At 45.4% G+C, this 18,344-nt stretch overlaps 1 protein-coding gene across 6 annotated transcripts in view; it reads right to left on the bottom strand.

Moving 5' to 3' along the window:
• The window catches only part of EFR3B (EFR3 homolog B), a 109,409-nt gene that overhangs the window by 41,415 nt on the left and 49,650 nt on the right, over positions 1–18,344 (bottom strand). For 5 of the 6 annotated variants that reach the window (XM_077291768.1, XM_077291771.1, XM_077291769.1 and 2 more), the window contains exons 2-4: positions 11,771–11,844; positions 6,927–7,054; positions 2,587–2,737 (exon numbers count right to left, since the gene is read on the bottom strand). In XM_077291768.1, coding sequence (XP_077147883.1) covers positions 2,587–2,737; positions 6,927–7,054; positions 11,771–11,844 — 353 coding nt within the window. Of the gene's footprint in view, positions 1–2,586; positions 2,738–5,067; positions 5,190–6,926; positions 7,055–11,770; positions 11,845–18,344 lie in introns of those variants that run through there. The other variant, XM_077291772.1, reaches the window with a different exon arrangement.

Genomic DNA, 18,344 nt, shown 5'->3' with positions numbered 1-18,344 from the left:
AAAGAGGATATAAAGAGGAGGGGCATATAGGAAGGAGGTACAGAAAAAATGGAAGAGCCTTTAATTTTAGAATATCCTTGCATACTGCAGACAAGTTGAGAGGGTATCTAATCCCATCATGTGTGATACTGTCCGCTGAGCTTTGTATCTACAACTGCTTCTCACAAAATTAGAATATCATCAAGAAGTTAATTTATTTAACTTCTTCAATACAAAAAGTGACACTCCTATATTATGTAGAGTCATTACACACTGAGTGATCTATCTCATGTGTTTATTTCTGTTAATGTTGATGATTATTGCTTACAGCCAATGAAAACCCAAAAGTCATTATCTCAGTAAATTAGAATGCTTTATACCACCAGCTTGAAAAATGATTTTAAAATCTGAAATGTTGTCCTATAGAAAATGTATGTTCAGTAAATGCCCTCAATACTTGGTCAGGGCTCCTTTTGCATCAATTAAGGTACCGTCACATTAAGCGACGCTGCAGCGATATAGACAACGATGCCGATCGCTGCAGTGTCGCTGTTTCGTCGTTGTGTGGTCGCTGGAGAGCTGTCACACAGACAGCTCTCCAGCGACCAACGATGCCGAAGTCCCCGGGTAACCAGGGTAAACATCGGGTTACTAAGCGGAGGGCCGCGATTAGTAACCCGATGTTTACCCTGGTTACCAGTGTAAATGTAAAAAAAACCAAACACTACATACTTACATTCCGGTGCGTGTCGCGTCCCCCGGGGTCCGCTTCCCTGCACTGTGTAAGCGCCGGCCCTAAGCACAGCGGTGACGTCCCCGCTGTGCTTTGCTTTCCGGCCGGCACTGACACATTCAGTGCAGGAAGCTCTGAGCAGCAGCGCGGACGCCGGGGGACGTGACAGACATCAGAGGGTGAGTATGTACTGTTTTTTTTTTTACTTTTACAATGGTAACCAGGGTAAATATCGGGTTACTAAGCGCGGCCCTGCGCTTAGTAACCCGATATTTACCCTGGTTACCATTGTAAAACATCGCTGGCATCATTGCTTTTGCTGTCAAACACGACGATACACACCGATCTGACGACCAAATAAAGTTCTGGACTTCTAGCTCCGACCAGCGATATCACAGCAGGATCCTGATCGCTGCTGCGTGTCAAACACAACGATATCGCTATCCAGGACGCTGCAACGTCACGGATCGCTATCGTTATCGTTGTTAAGTTGTTCAGTGTGAAGGTACCTTTACTGCATCAATGCGGCGTGGCACGGAGGCGATCAGCCTGTGGCGCTGCTGAGGGGTTATGGAAGCCCAGGTTGCTTTGATAGCAGCCTTTAGCTCGTCTGCATTGTTGGGTCTGGTGTCTCATCTTCCTCTTGACAATGCTCCATAGATTCTCCTTGGGGTTAAGGTCAGGCGAGTTTGCTGCCAATCAAGCCCAGTGATACTGTTGTTTTTACACCAGGTATTGGTACTTTTGGCAGTGTGGACAGGGGCCAAGTCCTGCTGGAGAATGACATTTCATCTCCATAAAGCTTGTCGGCAGAGGGAAGCATGAAGTGCTCTATAATGTCCTGGTAGACGGCTGCGCTGACTTTGGTCTTGATAAAACACAGTGGACCAACACCAGCAGATGACATGGCTCCCCAAACCATCACTGATTGTGGAGACTTCACACCAGACCTCCAGCAGCTTGGATTGTGGCCTCTCCACTCTTCCTCCAGACTCTGGGACTTTGATTTCCAAATGAAATGCAAAATTTATTTTCCTCTGAACACAACACCTTGGACCACTGACAACAGTCCGGTTCTTCTTCTCCTTGGCCCAGGTAAGACGCTTCTGGCATTGTCTATTGGTCATGAGCGGCTGACACAAGGAATGTGACACTTGTAGCTCATGTCCTGGACACGTCTGTGTGTGGTGAAGCAATGACTCCAGCAGCAGTCCACTCCTTGTGAATCTCCCCCACATTACTGAACGGCCTTTTCTTAACAATCCTTTCCAGGCTGCGGTTATCCCGGTTGCTTGTGCACCTTTTTCCACCACACTTTTTCCTTCCACTCCACTTTCCATTAATATGCTTGGATACAGCACTGTGTGAACAGCCGGCTTCTTTACCAATGACCTTTTGTGGCTTCCCCTCCTTGTGGAGTGAGTCAGTGACGCCTCCTGGACATCTGTCAGGTCAGCAGTCTTCCCCATGATTGTGGAGCTACTGGAGCAGACTAATGGACCTTTATAAACGCTCAGGAAGCCTTTGCAGGTGTTTATTGTTAATTATTCTAATTTATAGGAGGTTCATTTTTGTATTGAAGAAGTTAAATAAATTAACTTTTTTATGATTTTCTAATTTAGTGAGAAGCCCCTGTATATATACTACATAGTGATCAGTGTATCGTCCGTTAGATATGTCAGTATCTGGTATATTGGGACATCTGACCCCTCCACCTATTGAGGCCGCAGACTGTAATGTTGACAGGATACAATAACTGTTGGAGCTGCAAAATCTTCACTTAAAATCAGATGTTGCGAATGTCTAGTGGCCGCTCTTCTTCCCCGGATCCACCGGTGGGTGGTCACACATACAGCACAAGGCCACATACTCACAGAATTAGTCCCCAGGATCTGGAGATTTGGCTTCTCTGATTCGAGGAGTTTGGCTACCATCTTCAGAAAACTCTCCACAAACAGGTTAATACTTTGGCAATGACAGGCCATCAAGAGCTGGTCAAGAGCCTCCATGGCGATGCAGACATAACTAACAGAGGAAAAGTGGAAGATGAGAAGAGGCAAAATAGTGATCCTGAGTTACATCCTGTATTATACTCCAGAGCTGCGCTCACTATTCTGCTGGTGCAGTCACTGTGTACATACATTAAATTACTGATCCTGAGTTACATCCTGTATTATACCCCAGAGCTGCACTCACTATTCTGCTGGTGCAGTCACTGTGGACATACATTACATTACTGATCCTGAGTTACATCCTGTATTATACTCCAGAGCTGCACTCACTATTCTGCTGGTGCAGTCACTGTGTACATACATTACATTACTGATCCTGAGTTACATCCTGTATTATACCCCAGAGCTGCACTCACTATTCCGCTGGTGCAGTCACTGTGCACATACATTACACTACTGATCCTGAGTTACATCCTGTATTATACCCCAGAGCTGCACTCACTATTCTGCTGGTGCAGTCACTGTGGACATACATTACATTACTGATCCTGAGTTACATCCCGTATTATACCCAGAGCTGCACTCACTATTCTGCTGGTGCAGTCACTGTGTACATACATTACATTACTGATCCTGAGTTACATCCTGTATTATATCCCAGAGCTGCACTCACTATTCTGTTGGTGCAGTCACTGTGGACATACATTACATTACTGATCCTGAGTTACATCCCGTATTATACCCAGAGCTGCACTCACTATTCTGCTGGTGCAGTCACTGTGTACATACATTACATTACTGATCCTGAGTTACATCCTGTATTATACCCCAGAGCTGCACTCACTATTCTGCTGGTGCAGTCACTGTGTACATACATTACATTACTGATCCTGAGTTACATCCTGTATTATACCCAGAGCTGCACTCACTATTCTGCTGGTGCAGTCACTGTGTACATACATTACATTACTGATCCTCAGTTACCCCCTGTATTATTCTCCAGAGCTGCACTCACTATTCTGCTGGTGCAGTCACTGTGTACACACATTACATTACTGATCCTGAGTTACATCCTGTATTATACCCCAGAGCTGCACTCACTATTCTGCTGGTACAGTCACTGTGTACATACATTACATTACTGATACTGAGTTACATCTGTATTATACTCCAGAGCTGCACTCACTATTCTGCTGGTGCAGTCACTGTGTACATACATTACATTACTGATCCTGAGTTACATCCTGTATTATACCCCAGAGCTGCACTCACTATTCTGCTGGTGCAGTCACTGTGTACATACATTACTGATCCTGAGCTACATCCTGTATTATACCCCAGAGCTGCACTCACTATTCTGCTGGTGCAGTCACTGTGTACATACATTATATTACTGATCCTGAGTTACATCCTGTATTATACTCCAGAGCTGCACTCACTATTCTGCTGGTGCAGTCACTGTGTACATACATTACATTACTGATCCTGAGTTACATCCTGTATTATACCACAGAGCTTCACTCACTATTCTGCTGGTGCAGTCACTGTGTACATACATTACATTACTGATCCTGAGTTACATCCTGTATTATACCCCAGAGCTTCACTCACTATTCTGCTGGTGCAGTCACTGTGTACATACATTACATTACTGATCCTGAGTTACATCCTGTATTATACCCCAGAGCTGCACTCACTATTCTGCTGGTGCAGTCACTGTGTACATACATTACATTACTGATACTGAGTTACATCTGTATTATACTCCAGAGCTGCACTCACTATTCTGCTGGTGCAGTCACTGTGTACATATATTACATTACTGATCCTGAGTCACATCCTGTATTATACCCCAGAGCTGCACTCACTATTCTGGTGCAGTCACTGTGTACATACATTACATTACTGATCCTGAGTTACATCCTGTATTATACTCCAGAGCTGCACTCACTATTCTGCTGGTGCAGTCACTGTGTACATACATTACATTACTGATCCTGAGTTACATCCTGTATTATACTCCAGAGCTGCACTCACTATTCTGCTGGTGCAGTCACTGTGTACATACATTACATTACTGATCCTGAGTTACATCCTGTATTATACTCCAGAGCTGCACTCACTATTCTGCAGTCTAGTCTGTGACTAGAGTATGAAGTGTTGCAACTCAGAGAGTGATCACTGTGTTATCTGTGATGTTACATAGGACTGCAGGTGATATGGTGCACATACAATCTCCGCTGCTCGGTGACCCCCCACACACACACAGCAGTATAGTCCTCTGTCCCGGTCCCCATTCCTCCTCCCCTGCACTTTCGGCCATTCCCCCCACTGTCTGCCATGCAGGATATTTGCCAATGACCTACAAGACGATGACGGACGGTGTAGTGTGTGAACAAGTACCTGCACCAGCAACTCATCTTCCCGGACTGTGGCAGATCGGGGCGCAGGGCTCGGACAGGACACCTCGAATGCCGCTGACTTCTCTTCCCAAAAATGCAGAGAGCATCTGCAGCAGCGGAGGGCAGGCTGGGGTGGACGAGCTGCGGAACAGATGTGCCGCCGAGCCCAGGATTCCTGCACTAATCCACAATCTGAGGGCATTAGGACGGCAGCTGATGGGAGGCCATTTATTAAGTAGGAAGCATTAAATCTAGGGATGTAGGACTGTGAAGACACAGGATTCAGGAGGGGGAGGAAATAGAGATGCGCGCCCCAAAATCTCAGCGACCTTCCTGGAGATCATCACCCTGGCTACATAGGGGCATAATACTGAGTATGAGCTGGGCAAGAGGCCGAGGTGCCGAAATGGAGACTAAGGGGAAAGGATGGGAGGCGGGAGAAGGGTTAACTGTTGGGAGGTGACATTCATAAGGACTCCCGTAACGGGATATGTTGGGCTTCCAAAAACTGGACATCAACCACACGCAGGGCTGCCTCCAGGCTTCCCTGTTACTTGGGTCTTCACAAAGAGAGAGAATCCTGCCATAGATAACAGTGCAGACAGGGGTCACTGTTAGTGTTTCTGCCTCCCATAGATAACAGTGCAGAAAGGGATCCATAGATAACAGTGCAGAAAGGGATCACTGTTAGTGTTTCTGCCTCCCATAGATAACAGTGCAGACAGGGGTCACTGTTAGTGTTTCTGCCTCCCATAGATAACAGTGCAGACAGGGGTCACGGTTAGTGTTTCTGCCTCCTACAGGTAACAGTGCAGACAGGGGTCACTGTTAGTGTTTCTGTCTCCCATAGATAACAGTGCAGACAGGGGTCACTGTTAGTGTTTCTGCCTCCCATAGATAACAGTGCAATCACGGATCATTGTTAGTGATTCTAACTCCCATACATACCAGTAAAGCCAGGGGTCACTATTATTGTTTCTGCCTCCCATAGATAACAGTGCCACCAGCATTCACTGTTAGTGTTTCTGTCTCTCATAGATAAGTACAGCCAGGGATCACTGTTAGTGTTTCTACCTCCCATAGATAACAGCAGACAGGGGTCACTGTTAGTGTTTCTACCTCCCATAGATAACAGCAGACAGGGGTCACTTAGTGTTTCTACCTACCATAGATAACAGTGCCGCCAGGGGTCACTGTTAGTGTTTCTACCTACCATAGATAACAGTGGAGACAGGGGTCACTGTTAGTGTTTCTACCTACCAAAGATAACAGTGCCACCAGGGGTCACTGTTAGTGTTTCTGCCTCTCAGATAACAGTGCAGCCATTTGTCCCGGCTAGTGTTTCCACCTCCTAAAGAGAGCAGTGCAGCCAGGGGTAACTGTCCTATATAACACCGCAGATAACACATTGACATCTCTGAGTACAGCTTATGTAGTACATGTTACGTATATAATATTTGCTGTGGATGATTCCCTTTTAAACCATAGAGAATAACAGGTACATCTCCTCCTCCTCCTGAAGGTAGTGGGACTAGAAAGCTTTTACCTGTTATTACACATTATTAGTGCGCCATTTTCTGTGCGCTGACATTCTGCAGAATAATCTCTTGAGAAAGATTAAATCGAAATATCACATTCCTGCAAGCTAGACTCTGCCTCTCACCCATCATTAACAGTCACTTCTTTTGAAGTGAAAATCATGACTGAGCTGTGCCCCCTCCCCTATAACGTCCACATGGGCTTCCTCTAAGTTACATACACTCTTGGGTAATGTGGCCCCCACATGGTTTCGAAACATACACCTGCAGTCAATATGCGGTTCTTAATTATAGTGGAAAATGTCAAGGATGGTCGTCGTACCCATAGCGGTGCCTGGACACATCTCGACTCAGTCGTTCCGAGAGGTAGGCACCGATACGGTCCAATTTCTCTGGGGCTGAAAGTGCATAGAAGGTCAACTTTTCCATGTTTGCTTTGACCAGACCATCCTGTAAAGGTCACAATATATACAATTACAGAACAATACAATATAAAAATTTTATTCTATACGGTACCAGGCATTTAATGCGGACCCATGTAGGTATAATAACTCATAAATTATGTATTGATTGTAAAAACAAATTCATGGTATTTAATAATAAAAAATATTTATTAAATTTAAATTATGGTTTTTGGTATATTTATTACTCATTTTCCTCCTGTTAAATGAACAATATAAACATTTGTACAATATGAAGAGTATAAAAGCCTTACAGTTGTGGCCAAAAGTATTGACACCCCTGCAATCCTGTCAGATAATAATCAGTTTCTTCCTGAAAATGATTGCAAACACAAATTCTTTGGTATTATCTTCATTTAATTTGTCTTAAATGAAAAACCACAAAAGAGAATGAAGCAAAAAGCAAAACATTGATCATTTCACACAAAACTCCAAAACTGGGCCAGACAAAAGTATTGGCACCCTCAGCCTAATACTTGGTTGCACAACCTTTAGCCAAAATAACTGCGACCAACCGCTCCCGGTAACCATCAATGAGTTTCTTACAATGCTCTGCTGAAATTTTAGACCATTCTTTGGCAAACTGCTCCAGGTCCCTGATATTTGCAGGGTGCCTTCTCCAAACTGCCATTTTTAGATCTCTCCACAGGTGTTCTATGGGATTCAGGTCTGGACTCATTGCTGGCCACCTTAGAAGTCTCCAGTGCTTTCTCTCAAACCATTTTCTAGTGCTTTTTGAAGTGTGTTTTGGGTCATTGTCCTGCTGGAAGACCCATGACCTCTGAGGGAGACCCAGCTTTCTCACACTGGGCCCTACATTATGCTGCAAAATTTGTTGGTAGTCTTCAGACTTCATAATGCCATGCACACGGTCAAGCAGTCCAGTGCTAGAGGCAGCAAAGCAACCCCAAAACATCAGGGAACCTTCGCCATGTTTGACTGTAGGGACCGTGTTCTTTTCTTTGAATGCCTCTTTTTTTCTCCTGTAAACTCTATGTTGATGCCTTTGCCCAAAAAGCTCTACTTTTGTCTCATCTGACCAGAGAACATTCTTCCAAAACGTTTTAGGCTTTTTCAGGTAAGTTTTGGCAAACTCCAGCCTGGCTTTTTTATGTCTCGGGGTAAGAAGTGGGGTCTTCCTGGGTCTCCTACCATACAGTCCCTTTTCATTCAGACGCTGTCGGATAGTACGGGTTGACACTGTTGTGCCCTCGGACTGCAGGGCAGCTTGAACTTGTTTGGATGTTAGTCGAGGTTCTTTATCCAACATCCGCACAATCTTGCGTTGAAATCTCTTGTCAATGTTTCTTTTCCGTCCACATCTAGGGAGGTTAGCCACAGAGCCATGGGCTTTACACTTCTTGATGACACTGTGCACGGTAGACACAGGAACATTCAGGTCTTTGGAGATGGACTTGTAGCCTTGAGATTGCTCATGCTTCCTCACAATTTGGTTTCTCCAGTCCTCAGACAGTTCTTTGGTCTTCTTTCTTGTCTCCATGCTCAATGTGGTGCACACAAGGACACAGGACAGAGGTTGAGTCAACTTTAATCCATGTCAACTGGCTGCAAGTGTGATTTAGTTATTGCCAACACCTGTTAGGTGCCACAGGTAAGTTACAGGTGCTGTTAATTACACTAATTAGAGAAGCATCACAGGATTTTTCGAACAGCGCCAATACTTTTGTCCACCCCCTTTTTTATGTTTGGTGTGGAATTATATCCAATTTGGCTTTAGGACAATTCTTTTTGTGTTTTTTCATTTAAGACAAATTAAATGAAGATAATAATAACAAAGAATTTGTGTTTGCAATCATTTTCAGGAAGAAACTGAGTATTATCTGACAGAATTGCAGGGGTGTCAATACTTTTGGCCACAACTGTACATATTCCAATGGAGAAGGGTCTAATTTCATTCCATAGGGGACTAATTAAATCCTTGGTGCCTTATGTGACAAACTTATCCCAAAGATACAGTTGACATTTGATTTAGAGGTATAGGATATTTTCATCCTAAGGCTGTTGGCACATACATAGACACCCTGCACCCAGCATTTTGGTAGGACGGGAACGTAATAGTCGTGGATTTCTGCGAATGATCCTCTGTGTGTACATCACATCCGAAACAACCGGCACAAAGAGACGACGAACCTCAGTCATTTCTTACACTAGTAATATGAAGCTGTATCACATATTATAATGTAATGTTATGTAATACCATATGATGCAGTATAATGTTATAGCAGCTGCTGCCACCATGACTATTAGATCCTCTTTCCCTATTAGATCACTTAGCTATTTTCCCTTTCGTGCAGGGATTTCCCTGCGGCCTGGATCTCTGGAGCTCACTCAGCGGATTAGTGCTTCGCTCCTGGCATTGACTGTATGAAGGTTTTTCTCCTCCGACCTTGCAAGGTCACCAGTGTCAAAATCTCTCACAGATGTCTCAGTCACGTCCTCCACCCCAAGAGAAGCAGCCGGGATTTAGCAGCAGGCAGAAAATAAGTAGCTGCTATTTTATTTCACAGAACAGCACCACTCATGTCTACAGGTTGTGTCTGGTAATTGCAGACCAGCCACATTTTAGTGAATTCAGCGATAATACCAAAAATGACCCATGTGATGAGTGGTGCTGTCAGACATAACCCACGTGACAAGAGTGGTACTGTCAGACATAACCCACGTGACAAGAGTAGTGCTGTCAGACATAACCCACGTGACAAGAGTAGTGCTGTCAGACATAACCCACGTGACAAGAGTAGTGCTGTCAGACATAACCAACGTGACAAGAGTGGTGCTGTCAGACATAACCCACGTGACAAGAGTGGTGCTGTCAGACATAACACACGTGACAAGAGTGGTGCTGTCAGACATAACCCACGTGACAAGAGTGGTGCTGTCAGACACAACCCACGTGACAAGAGTGGTGCTGTCAGACATAACCAACGTGACAAGAGTGGTGCTGTCAGACATAACACACGTGACAAGAGTGGTGCTGTCAGACATAACACACGTGACAAGAGTGGTGCTATCAGACATAACCCACGTGACAAGAGTGGTGCTATCAGGCATAACCAACGTGACAAGAGTGGTGCTGTCAGACATAACCAACGTGACAAGAGTGGTGCTGTCAGACATAACCCACGTGACAAGAGTAGTGCTATCAGACATAACTAACGTGACAAGAGTGGTGCTGTCAGACATAACCCACGTGACAAGAGTGGTGCTATCAGACATAACCCACATGACAAGAGTAGTGCTATCAGACATAACCCACGTGACAAGAGTGGTGCTGTCAGACATAACCAACGTGACAAGAGTGGTGCTATCAGGCATAACCAACATGACAAGAGTGGTGCTATCAGACATAACCCACGTGACAAGAGTGGTGCTGTGAGACATAACCAACGTGACAAGAGTGGTGCTGTCAGACATAACCCACGTGACAAGAGTAGTGCTATCAGACATAACTAACGTGACAAGAGTGGTGCTATCAGGCATAACCAACGTGACAAGAGTGGTGCTGTCAGACATAACCCACGTGACAAGAGTGGTGCTGTCAGACATAACCCACGTGACAAGAGTGGTGCTATCAGACATAACCCACGTGACAAGAGTAGTGCTATCAGGCATAACCAACGTGACAAGAGTGGTGCTATCAGACATAACCCACGTGACAAGAGTGGTGCTGTGAGACATAACCAACGTGACAAGAGTGGTGTTGTCAGACATAACCCACGTGACAAGAGTGGTGCTGTGAGACATAACCAACGTGACAAGAGTGGTGCTATCAGGCATAACCAACGTGACAAGAGTGGTGCTATCAGACATAACCCATGTGACAAGAGTGGTGCTGTGAGACATAACCAACGTGACAAGAGTGGTACTGTCAGACATAACCCACGTGACAAGAGTGGTGCTATCAGGCATAACCAACGTGACAAGAGTGGTGCTGTCAGACATAACCAACGTGACAAGAGTGGTGCTGTCAGACATAACCCACGTGACAAGAGTAGTGCTATCAGACATAACCAACGTGACAAGAGTGGTGCTGTCAGACATAACCCACGTGACAAGAGTGGTGCTGTCAGACATAACCCACGTGACAAGAGTAGTGCTGTCAGACATAACCCACGTGACAAGAGTAGTGCTGTCAGACATAACCAACGTGACAAGATTGGTGCTGTCAGACATAACCCACGTGACAAGAGTGGTGCTGTCAGACATAACACACGTGACAAGAGTGGTGCTGTCAGACATAACCCACGTGACAAGAGTAGTGCTGTCAGACATAACCCACGTGACAAGAGTGGTGCTGTCAGACATAACCCACGTGACAAGAGTGGTGCTGTCAGACATAACCCATGTGACAAGAGTAGTGCTATCAGACATAACCCACATGAGAAGAGTGGTGCTGTCAGACATAACCTACGTGACAAGAGTGGTGCTGTCAGACATAACCCACGTGACAAGAGTGGTGCTGTCAGACATAACCAACGTGACAAGAGTGGTGCTGTCAGACATAACCCACGTGACAAGAGTGGTGCTGTCAGACATAACCCATGTGACAAGAGTACTGCTATCAGACATAACCCACATGAGAAGAGTGGTGCTGTCAGACATAACCTACGTGACAAGAGTGGTGCTGTTTGCTACAATAAGGGGAAATCAACATAAAAATACATAAATTACCCGGAGCTCTCACCTCTGAATCCTCCGGGAAGATATTGTCCACAAGTCTCTTGTAGCGAGGACGCAGCGCTCCACAGCAGCACAGGCCTGAAGAGAGAACACAGACATTAAAATGATGGAAATTAGGTGTATAATGGAGTAGAGTAAGAAACTATAAGTGGACAGTCAGTGCTACAACTACAACCATGAATACTGATAGAATATGACCACAATTACAACCATAAGTAGTACTAGAACCAAGATTAAGACTACAACCAAAACTACGGCTACAATCACAACCAGAACTATGATTACAACTATGACTGGAGCTAGAACTACGGCTACAAGTACACCTATGACTACAGCTAGAACTAAGACTGTACCTGGAACCAAGACCAGAGCTCGGACTATGACCATGACTACAACCATGAATACTAATAGAGCTATAACCACAACATGACCATTACTACAGAACTAGAACTGTAAGCACGACTGAAAAAAGACTAGAGCTAGAATTATGGCTACAACCAAGAATAGTACTAGAGCGAAAACTATGACCAAGACTACAGCAAGAACCATCACAACAAATACAACCGTGACTGCAGGTAGAGCTTTGGCTTCTACTATACCATTAATATAACTAGAACCATGACTGCGACTACAACCATGACTACAGCTAGAACTAAGTCTACAACCTTAGTCCTTGGGGGATCTGTGGATGACGCAATGTTATGGGGGATCTGTGGATGACGCACTGTTATTGGGGATCTGTGGATGACGCACTGTTATGGGGGATCTGAGGATGACGCACTGTTATGGGGGATCTGAGGATGACGTACTGTTATGGGGGATCTGTGGATGACGCACTGTTATGGTGGATCTGTGGATGACGCACTGTTATGGGGGATCTGTGGATGACGCACTGTTATGGGGGATCTGAGGATGACGCACTGTTATGGTAGATCTGTGGATGACGCACTGTTATGGGGGATCTGTGGATGACGCACTGTTATGGGGGATCTGTGGATGACGCAATGTTATGGGGGATATGTGGATGATGCACTGTTATGGGGGATCTGTGGATGACGCACTGTTATGGGGGATCTGTGGATGACGCACTGTTATGGGGGATCTGTGGATGACGCACTGTTATGGGGATCTGTGGATGACGCACTGTTACGGAGGATCTGTGGATGACGCACTGTTATGGGGGATCTGAGGATGACGCACTGTTATGGGGGATCTGAGGATGACGCACTGTTATGGGGAATCTGTGGATGACACACTTATGGGGGATCTGAGGATGACGCACTGTTATGGGGGATCTGAGGATGACGCACTGTTATGGGGATCTGAGGATGACGCACTGTTATGGGGATCTGTGGATGACGCACTGTTATGGGGGATCTGTGGATGCCGCACTGTTATGGGGGATCTGAGGATGACGCACTGTTATGGTGGATCTGTGGATGCCGCACTGTTATGGTGGATCTGTGGATGACGCACTGTTATGGGGGATCTGAGGATGACGCACTGTTATGGGGGATCTGTGGATGCCGCACTGTTATGGGGGATCTCTGGATGCCGCACTGTTATGGGGATCTGTGGATGACGCACTGTTATGGGGGATCTGTGGATTCCGCTCTGTTATGGGGGATCTGTGGATGATGCACTGTTATGGGGGATCTGTGGATGACGTTCTGTTATGGGGGATGTGGATGACGCACTGTTATGGGGGATCTGTGGATGACGCCCTGTTATGGGGATCTGTGGATGACGCACTGTTATGGGGGATCTGTGGATGACGCACTGTTATGGGGATCTGTGGATGATGCACTGTTATAGGGGATCTGTGGATGCTGCACTGTTATGGGGGATCTGTGGATGCCGTACTGTTATGGGGGATCTGTGGATGAGGCACTGTTATGGGGGATCTGTGGATGCTGCACTGTTATGGGGGATCTGTGGATGACGCACTGTTATGGGGATCTGTGGATGATGCACTGTTATAGGGGATATGTGGATGCTGCACTGTTATGGGGGATCTGTGGATGACGCATTGTTATGGGGGATTGCTGGCTGGCACACTGTGTAAGCTTCTGTGCCTTTGTCCCTTTTAGTATGTGGGGTGGAGGGATATTATATTGGAATTCTCAGGGTTAATGGCGCTAATAATGTTCTCCCCCTGACACAGTGGCACATGGTCTTTTGTGCAGAGACAGGGGCGGTGAATGTCACTGGTAGCAGAGATAGTCCTTAGAATTAGCCGTCATTGCTGTCTCTGCGGGCGGCGGGAGTTGTGATCAGCGGGTATAATGTGTGTTATCTCCAGTGCTGAGTGTCGCATGATGCCCGGCTCCAGCTATGAGTCATCTACCAGAACACCGAGGATTCCAAATGTTCCAAAATCAGGGCACCGACACCTCCACAAAAACCGTAATCTGTTCCTTCCCACGGCTGGCAGTAGAATATAATGACCACCTGACCAAAGTGTTGACACAATTGCATTTGTTTCAGAAAATGAAATAGTTCTTCCAAAGAATTATTGCAATTACACAGGTTTTGTTATCCACATGTTTATTTCCTTTGTGTGTATTGGAAAAACACAAAAAAAACTGAGGACAAAAAAAGGAAAACTGGACATAATTTTGCACAAAACCCCCAAAATAGGATGGACAATATTGTTGGCACCTTTCAAAAAATTGTGGGTAAACAACCTTATTCCAAGCATGTGATGCTCGTTCAAACTCACCTGTGGCAAGTAACAGGAGTGGGCAATAGAAAATCACGGAAATAGAAAAAAATCCAGCTCAACGAGAAAACACTATCTACGCGTTTCTGGTGACATAGCACCCTTAGTCATGACTAAGGGTGCTATGTCACCAGAAACGCGTAGATAGTGTTTTTAATTATATTGTGCTGTTATTATTATTATTATTATTATTATTAATTGTTATAGCGCCATTTATTCCATGGCGCTTTACAAGTGAGGAGGGGTATACATAATAAAAACAAGTACAATAATCTTGAACAATACAAGTCATAACTGGTACAGGAGGAGTGAGGACCCTGCCCGCGAGGGCTCACAATCTGCTGTTGTTTTATCCTCTATTTTTTGATATGAAGTGAATAAAGTACCAAGACTTTGCTTTTTCACCATCTCGTTGAGCTGGATTTTTTTCTATTTCCTGCATTCCTCACACCTTGACACAGTGTTTCCGTGCTCCGAGCCTCCAGGGACTACAACTATGGTGAGCTGGATTTTTTCTTTTGTCTTCAAATAGAAAATCACACCAGGAACCAGGGAAAAAGGGGAGAAGTTGACACAATCTTTGCATTGTGTGTCTGTGACACTAAGTTTGGAGAACAGAACGAGGAGAACTGTCTGAGGACACGAGAACCAACATTTTTTCAAAAATTATCAACAATCTCAAGGTTACAAGTCCATCTCCAGAGATCCTGATGTTCCCTGTGAGCAACATAATCAACATAATCAAGAAATTTACAACCCATAGCACTGTAGCTAATCGACGTGGACGGCAAAGAAAAAATGATGAAAGGTTACAATGCAGGATAGACTGGATGGTGGATAAGCCCCAATCAAGATCCAAAGAAATTCAAGCTGTCCTGCAGGCTCAGGGGGCATCAGTGTCAGAGCGAGCTATCCGTCCACATGTGAATGAGATGAAACGCTATTGCAGGAGACCAAGGAGGACCCCAGTGTTGACAAAGAGACATAAAAAAACTAGACTGCAGTTTGTCAGAATGCATGTAAACCAAAATCCTTCTGAGAAAGTGTCTTGTGGACAGATGAGACCAAGGTAGAGCTTTTAGGTAAAGCACATCATTCTACTGATTACTGAAAGCAGAATGAGGCCTACAAAGAAAAGAACACAGTACCTACAGTCAAATATGGCGGAGGTTCAAATATGTCTTAAGGTTGTTTTGCTGCCTCTGGCACTGGGAGCCTTGACTGTGTGCAAGGCATCATGAAATCTGAAGATCGTCAAAGGATTTTGGGTCACAATGTAGTGCCCATTGTCAGGAAAGCTGGGTTTGTGTCTCAAATCATGGGTCTTCCAGCAGGGCAATGACTCCAAGCATATGTCAAAAAGCTCCCAAAATTGATGGAAAGAAAGCGCTGGAGAGTTCTGAAGTGGCAGCAATGAGTCCGGATCTAAATCCCATCGATCACCTGTGGAAAGATCTTAAAATTGCTGTTGGGGGAAGGCGCCTTCACATATGAGAGACCACGAGCAGCTTGTAAGAGAAGAGGAGTCCGAAATTCCAGCTGAGAGGTGTAAGAAGCTTGTTGGTGGTTATAGGAAGCGACTGATTGCAGTTATTTATTCCAAAGGGCGTGTAACCAAATATTAAGGAGGGCGCCAACAATTCTGTCCGGAACATTTTGGGGATTTTGTGTAAAATTATGTCCAATTTGCCTTTTTTCTCAGCTTTTTTTCTGTGTTGTTCCAATAAACACAAATGAAATTAATCTGTATATAACACGTTCGGCCACGACTGTATGTTACCTAGTGCACATATTGTGGGGTCTATCCGCGTATACAGTGAATATACGTCCCTGCGGCGGCCTTCAGCCAGTTATGGATTGGTCACCTGATTCTGCATCATTGCATCAGTGCCCAGCGACCGGCCCAAAACATCACTGCTCTAGAGGAGACCTGCATGGAGGAGTGGGCAACATACCACCGACAGTGTGTGCCAACCAGGAGATCTGCATGGAGGAGTGGGCAACATACCACCAACAGTGTGTGCCAACCAGGAGATCTGCATGGAGGAGTGGGCAACATACCACCAACAGTGTGTGCCAACCAGGAGATCTGCATGGAGGAGTGGGCAACATACCACCAACAGTGTGTGCCAACCAGGAGATCTGTATGGAGGAATGGGCCAACATACCAACAACACTGTGTGCCAACCAGGAGATCTGCATGGAGGAGTGGGCAACATACCACCAACAGTGTGTGCCAACCGGGAGATCTGTATGGAGGAATGGGCCAACATACCACCAACACTGTGTGCCAACCAGGAGATCTGCATGGAGGAGTGGGCAACATACCACCAACAGTGTGTGCCAACCGGGAGATCTGTATGGAGGAATGGGCCAACATACCACCAACACTGTGTGCCAACCAGGAGATCTGCATGGAGGAGTGGGCAACATACCACCAACAGTGTGTGCCAACCGTGTGAAGACTTACAGAAAACGTTTCACCTCTGTCATTGCCAGCAAAGGATATATAGCAAAATATTCAGATGAACTTTTGTTAATGATCAAAACTTATTTTCCACCATAATTTGCAAAATAAAATCTTACCAAATCAGATGCGGTGATTTTCTGGATTTGTTTTCTCATTGTGACTCTCATAGTTGTGTTCTACCTATGATGTCAGTTACAGGCCGCTCTCATCTTTATAAGTGGGAGAACTTGCACAATTGATCGCTGACTAAATACTTTTTTCCCCTCTTTATGTAATATGCTTATTCTCCATTTGCCCCTTTAAGAACCTCCCGTTATATCTCTTATATCGCTATTCCGGCTCCATAGAGGCGAGCGGAGTCAGCAATCTATGGCGGAACAGAGACTACACGGCAGGGACAGAAAACCCGGGAGAAGCAGCAGACTCAGCGCCACATTTCTGCTTCCACATCAAAAAGCCAAAAACCAAGTCAGAACCCTGTGTCCCACTGTCACACTCCTTACACCACGTCTAAATCTGTGACCTTCCCGTGAATTATCACACCCTTCTTAAACACTCTGTGCTGCTGTGGTCTTCACTTCTTACACTAAGGGTGAATCTGGACCTTCCTGTGAATTATCACACCCTTCTTAAACACTCTGTGCTGCTGTGGTCCCCACTTCTCACACCAAGGTTGTACATGTACACTTCTCCTGAAATACTCTGCGCTACTGGAAACCCTCTGAAAGCCATGGCTCAGCGACTGGGGTGGAACAACTCCTTGCAGCATGCTGGTGGTAGTAGTCAGGGGCAGAGGCTGGTGACAGCGGGTATTTTCGGGGCAGGCGACCATGTGACCGGGTTTTCATCTTTCATATTATTTCGATGCTTATAAACCTTTTAGTGAGGATTTCGCCTCGCACAGATTGAGGTCACCGTCAGCTGATGGAAAGCTCCCCGGCCGCTCCGGGGGAAGGGACTCGGATCAGTGAGAACAGATTTATAGGAAATATCCAGAATGTTACAATAACTGATTATTTCATAAATAAATCGTAAACATGAAAATAAGAAACTTTGTATCAAATCTCAGCAGAGAATTCCGCCTCGTTCTCCTCCCGGACGGATCGTTCCCAATTCATGTGTCCAATCCGTATTCAGTGAGGACAGAATCTCCCATTACTGAGGCCGGAGACGACGGTTGGTGCTTGTACAATTCTATGGAGGAGCGGGACACATTCTGCCACATATTCCCCTGACACCAGTTACACTTCTCCATAGAACTTCACCAGCACCAACTCCCATCTCCGTAATGGGAAATTCTTACTCAATAAGTCACATTTTACCACTGAAATAACAACTTTGAGAAAGAATAATGAGCCGAGGACGAAGCAGATTTCTCTGATAAAC

Source organism: Ranitomeya variabilis, chromosome 2 (genome assembly GCF_051348905.1).
Source record: "Ranitomeya variabilis isolate aRanVar5 chromosome 2, aRanVar5.hap1, whole genome shotgun sequence".
In the NCBI taxonomy this organism is placed as follows: Eukaryota; Metazoa; Chordata; class Amphibia; order Anura; family Dendrobatidae; genus Ranitomeya; species Ranitomeya variabilis.
Note: the sequence above shows the minus strand (reverse complement) of the source record. Positions and strands in the feature narration are given on the sequence as shown.